At 44.2% G+C, this 15360-nt stretch overlaps 1 protein-coding gene across 6 annotated transcripts in view; it reads right to left on the bottom strand.

Annotated features, from left to right (window-relative positions):
- Positions 1 to 469: 469 nt before the first annotated feature.
- Positions 470 to 15360, bottom strand: part of AGPAT5 (1-acylglycerol-3-phosphate O-acyltransferase 5) — a 57858-nt gene continuing 42967 nt past the window's right edge. For 3 of the 6 annotated variants that reach the window (XM_072775796.1, XM_072775794.1, XM_072775797.1), the window contains 3 exons: positions 11547 to 11708; positions 5194 to 5317; positions 470 to 3036 (listed from right to left, as the gene is read on the bottom strand). In XM_072775796.1, the coding sequence (XP_072631897.1) occupies positions 2811 to 3036; positions 5194 to 5317; positions 11547 to 11708 (512 nt within the window). In that variant the 3' untranslated portion in view covers positions 470 to 2810. The other 3 variants (XM_072775798.1, XM_072775800.1, XM_072775799.1) reach the window with 3 other exon arrangements.

Raw genomic sequence — 15360 nt, 5'->3', positions numbered from 1 at the left:
AAACTTTACAAAGGAAAAACAAAGCCTATGTCGTCGCCGTCTGGATATAAAGGAAACTTGGTACCACTGTAAATGAAACAAAATCACATGGAAATGGAAGACAAGAAAAAAAATCATTAGTATGTAGGAAGCAGGCATTACCCAGATTGGCACGTACTTAGCGGCCTGGCTGATTTTAGGCACTGGCCAAGTCTCAGTGGGACAGCCTCGATTACAGAACCGTCAAGCAGCTAATACTCGCTGCATACGTCGTCTAAGATACACAGATGAGTTTATATAATGAAACCAATATATTGCTTTGCGATTATGAGTACTGTAGTGTATTTTTTAAAACTTGCTCAACATTTACAAAAAAATATCATAACTTTGTAAGCTCAGAATGCAGGACCAGCCACAAAGCCTATCAAAGGAACAGAAGACCGCTGGGGAATTTCTGGGTCGCAAAATGTTAAATAGCACAGACATGAGAGACAGTGAAAGATTTTATTTTTTCTTTTGCTTTCATCCAAACACACCCTTTTCTGGAAAACGTAAAAGCATGCACATTGATGGCATTCTTATAAAGAAAAACTAAGTAATAACTAAGCTGCAAATCAACAATAATAGTAAGACAAAGGCTTAAATGATATGTGAAAAGATGTACAGGTAGATACAGGGCTCTTAATTTTAGAAAATAATAATTCAAGTCATATCAACACATGTTAAAAAGAAGCTTCTAATTTTCCAAATATTTTGATACAAAATTTTTAAACTAACAAATATATTTTATAGAACTTTTGTGAGAATATAAGTATGTTTTTAAGAAACATGATGTTCAAAGTGATCTTATGCATTTCACTGTGACTCCTTAAAATCAGTTATAATCAACATAATTCCAATGGTATTTCTTCTTAAAATTTAAATTTAGAGCATATCCATGATATTCAAAGTAAGTTATGCAACTTGCATTTACTTTGGTCTAATTAGAAATAGGTTCTAACTTTAGGGTTGTTTTTTTTTTTTTTTTTTTTTAAAAGTATTAACAGAGACACGGGATTGATTTAAATTTCACCTTACAAGTAAGAGAAAACGACAATTGGCATGAGAACACTTTTCAGTTTTACCGACCCCGCCACACTTAACCAGGCCGGCCGTATCCCGTGGGGATGTGCACACACACACACTAACTAACGTATGTACAATTCCCGCCACCCGGCTCCGCAAAGGTGCCGACACGGCCTCCTCTCTGGGTCTGGAGAACCCGTCAGACGAAATCTCCCTTATTTATTATTTTCATTTTGTTCATCATGATTCAGCTGGTGTGTTTCATCTGGGGACACGGATATAATTTTACAACAAAAATCCATTAAGCAGAAATGTTATCTTAAGGGACTAGTAGGCAATCACGTTTAAGTTGTGACATAAAAACAGAGCAGATCCACAAAGGCCGTCCTCCCGCACAGGACAGATTTTATTATTTTGAGACTGAAAACCCAATCGCGTGATTTGGTTCCTGAAACACAGCTCTTGTGTGGAGGTGACGTGGACGGTGGTGTAGCCCCACGGGGACTCATGACAACTAAACACATCCGTCCAGGCCTGACGGATGCAGTCTCCCCGGCTCGTGGAAGGTGACCTTCTTGACGTGCGACAACCGCAAACCGTCTGCCGCAGCCAGCGAGGCCGGCCCCGAGAGCGTGGAGGAAGGGCCTCTGCCGCAGCAGACACTCCTCTCCCCGGCGTGTGTCCCGTGCCAGGCACCGAGCAGCACGCTGCCGGGAATCCAAAGGAAAAGAATCCAAACACGGTGGGAATCGACCGTGATGACATTAAAAAAGTGACTTCTGAATTACAGGTTTTGCTAAACTCAAGAGTTACAGGCAAAAGGCACATGCTAGTGAATCTAGTCAGACGTCTGGAGGCTCCCATCACCTCAAATATCTGCGGACTCAGGTCCAACAACGGTTCACACTGATTATTTTGATATAAAAAATGATAGGAAACCTGCAGGTTTTCAAGTAGTTATGGCACAGATGTCGGGAAGCACTAAGAGCTTCGCTGAACTCTTCAGAAAGCCGGGCAATGGAAAGTTCTGCCACAAAGAATCAGGGTCACAATTCTAACTTAAACTTAATTCTCATATTTTATACATTATTCTTTTGTATACAATACAGGGTGTGCAAATTAAGCTGTTTCAATAAATATTAGAAATGTTAATTACTCTGCAAATATAAAGTAAAATCAGCTAACGATGCAGTCCACTAAAAGCATGCGCTACCCAGAGCTTCCTCCCCACGGACAACTCCTCGCCCTTTACCTTGTATCCCTCTTATATTTAAATACAATTTCTTTCACTCACGTGGAGAAATTAAGCAAACAGCAAAATATCACAGAGCTCCAAGATACTAAATACCGTAGCGAGAAAGGCTGGATTAGTCAAGTTGTAAAAAATTAAAAATAACAAATACAGTAAAATATACTGCAAATTAATGTTCATGAATGCAGCTATTTGAATTACAAAACAATAATCATACAATCCTATTAATCTTCTGTAGATGACGTTAGTTCACAGGAGATGCCAAGTGATAGCATACACTGCTTAGCTTTTCCCTTTCCAGCAGCTTCTGTTCTAAAGTCGTGAAACCACGTTATGTTTGCCCAAGACCAACTGCGTATTGGCTTTAATCAGAAATTCTATTTTATCCAATGTTCAATCAACAAGGCTTTATTTACACTTCTTATTAAATTCGGGAAACAATCTGACGTAAGGTGTGGCTGCCAACACTAAACCATGCAGCGCATCCCACTGCCTGCAGACGGCTGCTACCTGTTCACGCCTTTATACTAACCCACAAGCAGCCAATTAAGGTTCCATAAATCCACGTTCTCACATAGAGTTTCCTTCCAGCCTCGGTCATGAGCATTCCAGCAGTCAAGCCACTTAAGATCAACAACGATGGTAAAGTCTTCTTGAGACTTAATTTAGAATTAACACTTTCCCCAGGAAATTTGTTTCTTCTTTCTGGATCCAGTGAATCATAAAATTCAATAAGCAACCTGTGGCCAGAATGGAAAAAAAGAATTCAAGTTCAGGCTTAGTCATTTAATATTCCAACTAAACAAATAGCTACTGGATGCCTATCACATTCTGGAGAAGCTAGAGGTCCTTGGCGGGGGGGGGGGGGGGGGGGGGGAATGAATAAGGAAATACCCAGAGACTTGATTTAGTTAGTTTCTGGAATTTAAAAATACCTTTAATATTCTATTGTATGTAATTCTTTTTAAAACATGGTTTAAAGTAATTTTATGGAGATGATTTTTTTAAGCTTTAGATTTTTAATAATTTTAAACAACCAGACTCGCACAGGGTAATAGCCCATCTCACTTTGTTTCCACCTTCCCCATCTTTACTCTTCCTTCCTATAGCTCTCATTCCATCAGAAGTCAAAGAAAGAGCAGCAGCTCTTGTAACATACATGGGGTTTCTCCCCAAAAGCCCCTATTTGCATGGAATTATAAAAATAGGTACAAGAAGAGAAAAACAGCATAGTTACTTCATTTTCCTATCTAATTTTAAAACTGTAAAGTTATAACAGCAGAACAGACTCGGCATAAAACTCCCAAACCCAAGTACAAAAGTGGAAAGTCCTTCTATTACCTTAACAGGTTCCCTAGAGAGAACCACTGTTTTAAAAGGTCCAGACTCGTCCTAAGTATGTGTTGGCGCCTATAACACGACGTACATTGGATATCAAGCATACTGCTCAAGCTTTTTTTTTTCTGAGAACTGATTTCCATGTCAAAACACATGTGTTTTACTTTAGAACTTTCTTCCATAACCACAGTGGGTAGCACTGAGCGGCTGGTGGAATTAGGTCACGTACATCTGACGCGACGAAATACAGAAATGCAGCTCCTTGTCTATACACTTCATAAAGCTTCATTTTCAATGCAGCACACTTTTAATAATTGTAACTCTTTAAAGTGAACTCGCAAGGGTCAATGAGGAAGTAATTTTACTGTAATACAACCACGAAAGGGAGAACAGAGCAGTCTGCTGAGAAGCACATTTGAATAAAACAGGAAAGATTTCTGAACCTAAACCTAATTTTGGAAGTCTTACTTTTGAGTCTGTAAAAACTCCACACTTTTCAATGTGGTTTTAGTAAATGATGCATCCTATAATTAATGGATCTATTTTTTTTCAAAAAGAGGATAAATAGTAGAGTTGTTTAAAATATTCTTTCAAAAAACAGGATATGCATCAGAAAGGATAAAACTCCCATTGATAGCAAACAGTAAATAATAAATCCTGAAGTTTTCATCCAAGAGAATTCAATTTCTAAGTATCATATCAAAACCTGACATCTACTTTTTATCTTCCTAAAAAGAGAAGAAAATTCTAAAATGTTTTCCTTTGGAAAATTGTATTAAATCCAGGGGGTTCTAATATCCTCTGCGGAGGGCACCAGCTTTGCTGGTTTCAGGTTTGCTCTTCAGTAAGTGGGACATCACGACCCCTCCCTCAGTTTGACCTCTTTAAGCTGTGCCTCACCCAAGAGGTATCTCAAGACACCTGTAATTTGCTTCCAGGCAACGCTCAGCAAGGGTCAACCCTGTTGTTCACAGTGTTGTTCGCTCTGAAGTGATGTTATTAGCGTGAACGAACTCAAGGTCCGTCCTAGAAACTGGTTAGGCCCCAAAGAACTCACAGCAAAAAGACCCTTTGGTCAGAACCACGTCACCTGCCCTTTCCTCTTCCGACACTTTCCACACGTACATCAGACACTCCTCCAACCACAGCCTCGCCTTCTGGGCATCGGGCGGGGGGGGGGGGGGGGGGGCGGGGATGCCAACCAGGTCTCAAGCACGCACCACGTGGCGGGACCTGGGGCACCTCACAGTGGAGTGTGTGTGTGTGTGTGTGTGTGTGTGTGTGTGTGTCTCTCCTCTAATTTCATATCTCACCAGAGTCCTGTCTAGGAACTACTGCGAATAAAGCAGGGAGCCCTCCTGTAGTGAGTTCTCTCACAGACTTTGTAACAGTGAAGTTTAAAACATGAACAGATTGGACCTGAGTTTATTTAAAAAAAAAAAAAAAAAAAGCATTCTTAAGATAATAAGACTGCTTACATTAGTTTCAAATTGTTTATTTACCACAGTGAAATTTAGCTGAACTCAAGTTTTTGAGGTAGGAGAACCGCTGTTACTCACTTATCTTTGATTTCAAAACGCTCATGAAGCCATCTTCTCATATATGCTTGTTCTTCGGGAACATCTTTTTTGTCTATACGGTCAATGTGGATATGAATTTTTGGACATTCTTTGCAGAGAAATTCTAACAAGAAACAAAAAAAAAATTCATTTTTTTTGTTATTTTGGAACTCACGGGTTATGTAAAACAATTCAAAATGAGGTAAAAAAATACTTTTAAATGATGAAAAAGCATTCTTCAGCAAAAAAAAGAAAGAAAAAAAGCTAAAAGAAAACAAGAACTATAAACTGATTCAAGCTGAAGTAGAACCGTGTGTTAGAATTTCCAGTCCACTGCAACTGCCCGCGTGGTAAGTGGAGTCAGCAGCCGGGAGGAGAGGCTGGGCCCCGCCAAGTACAAGCCCAGCCTCTGAGGGGTCCCCGAACGCCAGGCGCCCTGAGGCTCACTGGCCACCGGTTTCCAAGCACATCACTCTGCGTTCCCACTGGACCGTGGGCCCCAGCAGGGCGGAGATGGAGCCTGTCTGGCTCCCTCTGCCAGAGCGCTGGGAGCGCGGAGGCGCGTAGCCCGGCACCGACCGTCACACACCCGGACCCGGACGTGGGAACGACGGCCCTCGCTCCAGGACGAGCCACTGGTGTCCCCTCACTGCTGGCCTCGGCCGCACAGTCACATACCACCCTCGGCTTAGGAACCAAAGTTCCTGGTGGAAAGCCGCGAGCTCTCGGATGCCAGTCCTCCGGCGCCCTACCTTGCGCACAGCCGGCGGTCCCTTTGCAGCCTGGCATGCCCAAGCGACGAGGCCAAGATTTACTCCAGGACAGGAAACCCTGAGCTGGGAAACTCCCTTCCTTGGAGGCGGCTCTCGGCGAAGAGGCGAGGTCGTTCACATCCTTCATCCCTCGGAGAACCAGGAGGTGTTCCCGAGGGACGAGAGGAGACTAGGTTCCCTAGGTGAGCGTGCAAGGAGGCGGCGGAGGCCTGCTGCCTCAAGAGGACGTGTGTTCAGCCATCTAGAAGCGGTGACTCACAGGCTCTGCAGTTGGAGGAAGACCTTGAGCTCAAAGAAGTCCCCGTTCTTCGGACTCCGCACACAGCCCCTTTTTGCTACGTATTCTCTACCACGGTTCTTCTCCACCACTGGGGTCATCAAGCCTTAATACCACGCGGCCTTTCCGTCGTCAAAACTCTCCTACTGTCACATACTTTCCAGAGCGAGCTGGCTTTGATGATAAATGTGCAAAAGGCACTGCCAGAGGGAAGACTTCACCATTCGGTATTTTTGTCTTAGTTTTCCCCAACTTCTGTTTTCATGAATGTCATCGAATTGCCGCCGAAGAATATTTTAGCAGCGGAACCGTGCAGAGGGCAAGAGCCGGACAGGTGTGGGTGGCCCCTGGTCAGCCCTGGGCAGACGTGTGAGCTCTCGGCGTGCGTCTCCCGGTGTGTGAGCCGGAGACTCAGAGAAGGGGGTGGGTGGGGGGCAGCTCCCGGCTGACAGGGCTGCTGAGCCCGGCCTGCTCCGGGCGGGGCGGCGGTGCCAGCACACCAGAGGCCCGACGTGCCCCTCCGCATCGACGGAACCACACATGCATCTACCCTGACAGCGCGGGTGCGAGGAGACAGAAGTGAGCAGACTTCAAAAGTCAGAACTGGCACGCGTGTAAACCACGGTGCCTGGGAAGTGACAGCAGTGTCCTTCGTGGGACGTCAGCTGAGGAGGGCAGAGGCACAGACCCTGTGAGTAGGACTCCCGGCTCCAGAGGGGTGCTTTCAGGGTGTGCCCCCTAACGTTTACGGGGTACTCTGGTGTTTACAACCATGTCGTGGGCGTTATTCCATCCCACGTCTGGGAGCCATGGAGCCAAGTGCTACCACGCTTGGCTCAGAGAGGACCCAGGGCGCACGGCGCTGGAGCCCATCAGCCGGCCCCTGTGTTGAGGACCCAAATGTAAACCATGACAATCATCAGATAAACACTACATGACTTTCAGGAGACATGAAAGAAGTGACATAAGTGGGGATCCCTGGGTGGTGCAGCGGTTTAGTGCCTGCCTTTGGCCCAGGGCACGATCCTGGAGACCCAGGATCGAATCCCACATCAGGCTCCTGGTGCATGGAGCCTGCTTCTCCCTCTGCCTGTGTCTCTGCCTCTCTCTCTCTCTCTCTCTCTCTCTCTCTGTAACTATCATAAATAAAAAAATTAAAAAAAAAAAAAAAAGAAGTGACATAAGTGTTTTCTTCAATATTTAATAAAACTCATGTATCTATACTTGTAAAAACTATTTTAGTTGAAGGTTATTTCATATTGTGTGAGCAAAAAATTTTCCCATAATATTTAGAAATATATGGTAAAAGTGTTCTAATTAAGGTATACTGTTTTCCTCCTCAGAACTTTCCTAGTAGAGCCCCAGAGTATACTGACATGCTAGGGTAATAGGAGTCTTCCAGGTACTCCCATATGTCACAAGGACTAGTCTCTGGAGAAAATGAGCTGCATTTGCTCTGTGCCTGGGGAGACGGGAGAGAAAAGCCGGGCTCAGAGAGTGGAGCAGAGGACATCCATGTGCTGACCTGGGACAACCTGCACACGCCGGGACCTCACCTGGCCCCCACCCTGCTGGCTGGCTGGCTGACAACCCCTGCCCTCTCTTCCTCTAGGGCAAAAAGATGACCCAAATCCCAGAGTAGAAAGCTGGGTAAACTGTTGTAAAGTCACATCAAGGGGCATGATGTGGCATTTTTTGAACATTATAAAAGTGTATATACTGATGTGTAAGGATGTTTATGAACACCCTACTAAGCAATTAAAAGCAAGATATAAAGAAAACTATACAAATGACCTCATCAAAAAAAAATATCCAAAGGCACAAACATACTGCAACATGGAGACATTATAAAAAGGAAGATTTTGAGGAAAATATCTCATTTGTTAACTGCATCTGGACGGGTGAGCCTGTAGCATTTCATTCCTTCTTTGGGATTACCTGTAATTTCCCCCTCTAATAAGTCTGAGTTTCATATAAGAAAATAGTAACAGAAAAAAGCTACCCAGCACCCTATTAACTGATTTAACAGAACCTTAGCTTCACAATGTATTGCGCATACCACCCACTAGAGAAATGGATTTTAAATAAGCCAATGATCATCAGACTGGCCTCTCTCTCCTCTGCCCAATGGACATGGTCCAAGGAGGACAAAGACCTGATGACAAGACCAGAGGAACCACAAAGTGCATGCCCAGTGGGCTCTGGTCAATACTCCCCTTACAAGGAAAGGCACCACGAAGTGAGAAGCACAAGCGGCACTACTGCCTCTCTAACAGGACGCCTCGTTAAGGCCCAAACTGGAAGACTCGTGAGCACAAGAGTTCACGGACACTGCAGCTTCTGCCCTCACCTGCAGCCCGTCCACCTTAGCAGTCTAGAGCGGAGCTGAGGCCCTGCACGCTCAACAGTCATCCCAGGTGACTCCGATGGAACTATAATACTTCTACCCTGCGCTGAGAAAGGCTGGCCTGGGGCATATAAACGCACAATCGAGCAACCACGGGACTTAGCCAACTATGGAAATAATGTTTTTAATTGGGGTGTCAAATACGAATCTTAAATGACAGTCCACTATGTATGGAGATAATATTCAATACTAATTATACTCACCCACCAAGTACTTACCATGTTCTAAGGTACGGAATTTTATACCTAATGCAACTTACATCATAAATTTAAAGTGGATCTTAATCTACACTAGATTAATGTAGGGCAGACTATCAATCGATTTACAAGGTAACGGGAGCAAGGACTTTCAAGCTACGGGTCTCAAACTCACAATTAAAATCAACACGGAACACGGAAAACCAGATGTCACCTCTCATGTGCACAGGTACATTGGTGGAGTAATTTCTCAGCAGTGGAAATGCACGAGCACTTGCAAAGCGGGCACACGCGCCAGGGCAACTTCTACAGAGGCTGCACTGTCCTACATCTCTAACAGCAAAGTACAGACGTGACTCTTCTACTTGAAGTTCACCCACAGGGTCTGTCTTCAAACCTGATACTGGGATTTTTGCCAACGTGATAATAAAACATGTTATCTTGCTAAAAATTTTAATTTGCATTTTTCTTATTATGAATGAGATTGAGCACTTTTTTATGTGAACTATTATGCAGTTATTGATCATCTTCTTATCAATTTGTAGAAGCATTTTATACATCAAGGGAGTCCGGCTTTCTTTCCTGTGATCTAAGTTGCAAGTATTTTCCCACTTTGTCTTCAGTCTTCTGATTTTACTATGGTGTATTTTTCCTCGTGGAAATATTCACCCTTAATTGACTGAAATGACAAGATTTATTTTCCACATGGCTTCTGGGTGTGATAATTAGAAAAGCTAACCTCCTCAAAAAGAGACAATTTGTAAGGAAAACACAAAGCCACTGTCAGCTAATGTGTATGCAGTAGAGGAAGCAGAGCAGTGGGAGGGGGTGCTGGGTTGGAATCTAGACAATGCAACTCTAAACTGGTTTTCTTCCTCAAGGCTTCTCACCCCGTTGGGGGAGGTAAAGAATCACCATATGCTGCGTGCTAGCCTTGTGGCATAAGCACGTAATGCCATGGGAGAGCTAAAGCAAGAGAAAGCAACTGAGCTAGGGGAGAGGAATGCTGGGCGGAGGGCAACAAAGGGAAGGGGTTTCACTTGGAAAGGAGGCCTGGCCTGCACACAGCCTTCATTCCAGAAGGCGAGGGAGTGAAAGAGAGCGGACAGCTAGGATACAAAGTCCTCGGAGGGCAGGCTAAAGAGGTGGGACTTGGCCCGTGAGCACTGCCCAAGCCAGGAGCTCTTACGACCGGGACGGTGGCATAATGAAAGCATTTTGCAAAGGTTATTATGGGAATTATATGTTTCTCATGAACAATAAAAACATGTTCAATAAATCTCATTTTTTAAACAATGATAAACTAGTGATAATATTGTTGAACAAGTAAAAGCATGTCAGTTTTCAAATGTAAAAATAGGTCACTGACTCCTTGGATGGTTGAATAAAAGAAAAATATTAACACGTTGCCTTTTTTATAAGAAGGGAGGGACTACAGGGTGAGAATGTAGACTTAATTTTGAACATATGATACACAAAAAAATTAAGAAAAGTGGTTACCTCTGGGCTGGGGAAGGTGGACCCAGGTGGATGGGGACTTGGTGGAAAGCAAGCCATTTCACGGTATGCTTTATATAGTGTGGTTTTTAAACTGTTTGATGTATAATATATTCCAAAAAATTCCATTTAAAGTGAAAAAAATCTTCAGCTTCCTACGTGACAACTGCTCTGTGTTAAAGGCAAGTGTGAGAGCAATCAGTCTCACTACTTCAGATTTGTATTTCCAGCCACTGTGACCACTGTTCACCCCATCTGGCCCCCACTCACCCCCATCAGTGCTTCATCCCTGTCCTCTCCCCTGACCTCCTGCTCCGGGCAGCTACTCTCTGTGTCTTCTAGACAAGTCTGAACATCATCGGCCTTCAGGAGGACCTACTGACCGAAACACTCGGATAGACCTGGTGTTTCGACCTTCCACAGCCACCAATGTGGCACGGAAAAACCCTGTTCCCTCTCTCGATCACAGCTCTACTGGGCACTTCCTTGTCTCCCTAATCCTAAATTTAAATTCCTCTACCAGCCGAGCGTATCTTTATGTTTAACTAGAATACTCTGCTCACTTAAAATTCTATTTTTTCTTGTTATATCTGACATACACATAGACAATAGCTAAAAGGTCTTTAAAGCCCAGCACAGGTTGGGGGAGCCCGAGTGGTTCAGTCAGTTAAGCCTGTGACTCTGGATCTCAGCTCAGGTCTCAGATTTCAGGGTTGTGGATTCAGGCCCCTCCACACTAGGCATGAAGCCTACTTAAAAAAAAACAAACAAAAAACCAAAAACCCTAGCACAGATTTGAAAAAAAGAGTCACATTTACCTGTTTCTTCTTGACAAAGGTACTAAATTTTGTAAGTATCATGTAAAAGTACATAAAAGATGAATGCTGACCACTGCAGAGGTGAGCACTCTCTTCCTCATTCCCTCCCTTTGATTTGCATAGCCTTCCATTCTTATGGGTAGAAAGAAGCTAAATTAATGACAATGGGCAAGTCCAAAGGCCTAAAGACAGCAACCAGAAAATACCAAACTTAGCAGGACTCCTGATATTCAAACTGGTATGGATCAGTAAAAACTACCTGAAAAATAGATCAAATATATACTTAGAAAGTATATCAAGTAAATGTTATGAAGTACACTCACCCATTAAAGAGAATAATTACACATTCACAAATAAATGACATAATTCAAAATTTACACTCACCAGCCATGGATGGCGCTTCTTTCCGCTGCCCCTTATCATCAACAGTCCCTTCAAAAGCCACTGTCACATCATAAATTGCATCTAAATAATTCTTCATAGAATCAAAAGCAACATGAGTTGCCTTTATTCTTGGTGTCAGCACATGTTTTAATACTGCAAAGCCTAAAAAAGGAAGTGGATTCAGTGTGACCATAAATTAGTTACAAAACTCTTCATTAGAATATAATACCCAAATTGTTTTTAAATTCCCAGGAATAGACAAGAATATATTAAAAGCCATAATCTCCTACATACAAGACTTGAGGTTTAGAAAACACTCTTATGACTTGATCTATTTGAATCAACATTCATTTATTTATTAAACATCTATAGATACGAGATGCTGGGGAAAACTCAGAACCCAGGCCCTCAGGAAGCTATGACCTATGAGAAACCCTTCAGTTTGGTAAACCCTGACAAGGGCGGGTATTACAATCCTCATCTCTGGCAACAGAATAAATGGCATCCTGCCCTTCGCCACTTCAGATTCAGGAGAACGATGTGTAAGTTTTGACTCCTAATCCACGATTTAATTTTATTTCTATTTAAACAGGGAGGTTGGGCTGCAGGAGCACCTAAATGACCCCCGCTGTGTAGAGAACCTGAAGTAAGAGCTGATGTGGTCTATATAATGTGGAACACCGGGCTTGATACCTACAATACTGCTTATTTAAAAAAAAATAAATTAAACCGAGAAATAATTTACACACCATAAAATTCATCATTTCAAATTGTGCAATTCAGTGGTTTTTAGTATATTCATAAAGCTGTGCGGCCATCACCACTATCAAATTCCAGGCCATTTTCATCTCTCCAAAAAACACCCTGGACCTTCTGCAGACACAGGACATTCTCCTTCCCTGGATTTGCGTGTTACGGATATTTCACATAAAGGGAATCAAACACCATTGGGGGCTTTTGTGTCTGGCTTCTTTCACTCGGCATAGTGTTTTTGAGGCTCATCCATGCTGAGGTATGTTATCAGTGCCTCGTTACTTTTTGGAGATGAGTAATACTCCACTGTATGGATATACCACATTTGTTTATCTATTGATCATTTGGGTTGTTTCCAACAGGTGGCTACTATAAATAATGCTGCTACGAACATGCACATAAACCGTATGGGAATGCCAAACAAGTTTCCATATGAACATAGGACTTCAATTCTCTTCGGTATATTTGAGACAGATACATACACACATATACTGTATATACTTTTCAAAGTTTCTGTAACTGAGAAAACACTGCACTTTATATAGGATAATCAACCGTATCCGAGTGCTCCACTAGTGTTAAGAATTTGTCTTTCCCACCCCCTTCCTATTTCCCACTGTCTCCCTTTCTCTTGATTAGAATATTTACTGACAATTTAACAGAATAGAGTAGCTTTCTGAAGTGACATGAGAACAGACTGGCCTAAACTTGATTTGGATTTTCTCCTGCCTCTCTCCAGGGAAAGTTAGCTGCATCAGGAAGAACAGCTATAGTATGTTCAGATCTTCCTGCAGAAGAATTTTTAAAATGTGAAGCGGTGTGGGAAAGGAAAAGATTCCCACAACCACATATCTGACTGAAGTCCCTAGGGCAGAGGCAGCTTAATTTATTCACAAACTTATAACAAAATGCTGAATAGTATACCAGGCTGGGAAACATCCACTTGTCGATTAAATTAGTTAATACTTCCTTCTTTGCTACTGGAGTTCATCCAATTTTATGAAGTCCAAAGTTCCACAGATTCACCCTGCGGTATTCAGTGAGAACAAATGACCAGAATCCACCAAGTTAAGATAGGAAGACAGAAAAATACTAGTTAAAAAAAATAACGAAAGCCTGAATAAATCAGCTTTGTGACAGATGAATAAGAAATGCCCGTCACTAATACATAAGAGAAGCTAAGAAAAAAAATCTCACTGAGGAATGCACCAGGAGCCTGACTCCTCTAAACATGTTTTCTAGATCCAATCCACATCCTGCGTATTTCAGCTTTTATCTTCCAACTCTTGAAACAAAACAGCCAAGGAGGAGGGAGAAAAACAAGGAGACCGGGTGACACAGAGGACCCCCGAGAAGAAAACATCTCAAGAAGGAACTGGTCAAATATGCTGAATGAGAGACAAGGAAAGACCCAGAACCGAGAAGTGACCACCTGGCCAAACAAAGGTCACGTGTTACCTGGGTCAGTATTTTCCGAGGAATGGTAGGAACGGAAGCTCAGGGACGGGGTGGAGTGAGGTGAGAAAACAGCAACAGCCCATCCTTTCTTGTGTGGTTACTAACACGAGGTCCACTGACCTCCTAAGGCTCAGAGGCACACAGGACACCCTCACTGTCGCAGCAGACAGAGGCCGGCCCTTCTTGGGTTGGAAATCACTTCGTGCTCCTAGTCTGAGCCCACGAACTCCTCCAGTCCACGTGGGGAATAACCTACCATCTCTGACGGAGGGGTCTTCAACTCTAAACCATGAGAGGGTGCTCACTATCCCCAAGCCCCGGGACATTATCATAAAACCAACTTCTAATGAACATACGGAGACCAAGTAGAATTTCAACCGAGAGCGCGTGCCAGGAAACGGGTGCTCACGATCAACTGCTGGAGCTGGAGCTGGAGCCCACTGTCCTGAGACCTGACTCTGCCTCCGGGGATTTGCACAAAGACCCAGAGCCCCACACAAGAGGAACGCGGGGCTTCATTAAGTCTCCTCAAGATTTTTTTCAATCACTTGTCTCTGATTGGTGAAAGCCTCAGGAAAAAGAAGAGCCTGGAGAGAGGCCAAGAGGGAGGGACGCAGCGTAGGAAGTGGGGCCGAGACGACCCGGGGACGGGGAGGAGCGGGGGCCCGTGCGGTGCGCGGAGCAGGGGTTCGGAGCCCGCGAGGAAGAGCGCTGAAGGGCAGGCTGGCGTCCCGGGAGAAGAGCTGCACGTCCACAGGCGCTGGGCCCACCTGGCCTCTGGGACTCCTCCACGGATTTTAGACCAAAGCAGAGACAGAATCTAGGTGCTGAGAAGAACATTTAGGGTTCTGAAATGCCTTGGGGCAGCAGGTCAGAGGCAGTCAAGTCGTGCAACCTGAAGAGAGAAAATGTCGCCAGGTGAGGTTATAAAAGCCAAATGCACAACGATTCAGCAACTGACCGAATGTGGTAAAAAAGGAGTGAAACACAAGCAGCCTCTGCCCCAGAAGACCCGTGCAGGGCGTGCCGTGCGCCACGGGAAGGGCCGGGGGAAGAGCTGCGGGGATGTGTGCGCTCGCTCGCCTCGAGGCACCCGCGTCCAGCAGCAGCAGCGACAGAGCAGAGGCAGGGACAGAAGAACAGAGGAGTTCAAACTGGGCACTCTGAGGTTGGAGCTGGAACGAACACTCTAGAAGCACTGAGAAATACGGTCTGTAAAACGGCAAGAACCATCCAGAGACAAATGGATCATCTGAATAGACACACGGCAGCGGAGGTACTGGCTGTGGCTGAGATGAGAAGACGGAGGGGGACAAGGCCGTCCTGAATAATGTCAACGCTGCATGTCCATGAATAGATACGAGGTGTGACAAAAACGATGATTGTCTGGCAAGTTGGAAAGGACTAGGTAAACGAGGAAGGTGGGAAGGTGGAAGGGGAATAAACTTCTGGGGAGTGGAAGGAGTTAAATGGGAAGATAAAAGGGGCCCAAACTTCTCCTTCGGCATCGCCACAGGTGGGCTGCCTGTGGACACAAGCAAGCACACACGGTTGGTTTATGTGACAATCAGACTGTGTCGGCAAGCCGGGGGACACCCAGCAG

Source organism: Canis lupus, chromosome 15, assembly GCF_048164855.1.
Source record: "Canis lupus baileyi chromosome 15, mCanLup2.hap1, whole genome shotgun sequence".
NCBI classification, from domain to species: domain Eukaryota; kingdom Metazoa; phylum Chordata; class Mammalia; order Carnivora; family Canidae; genus Canis; species Canis lupus.
The sequence above is the reverse complement of the archived record's forward strand: the minus strand, read 5'-3'. Positions and strand labels throughout refer to the sequence as shown.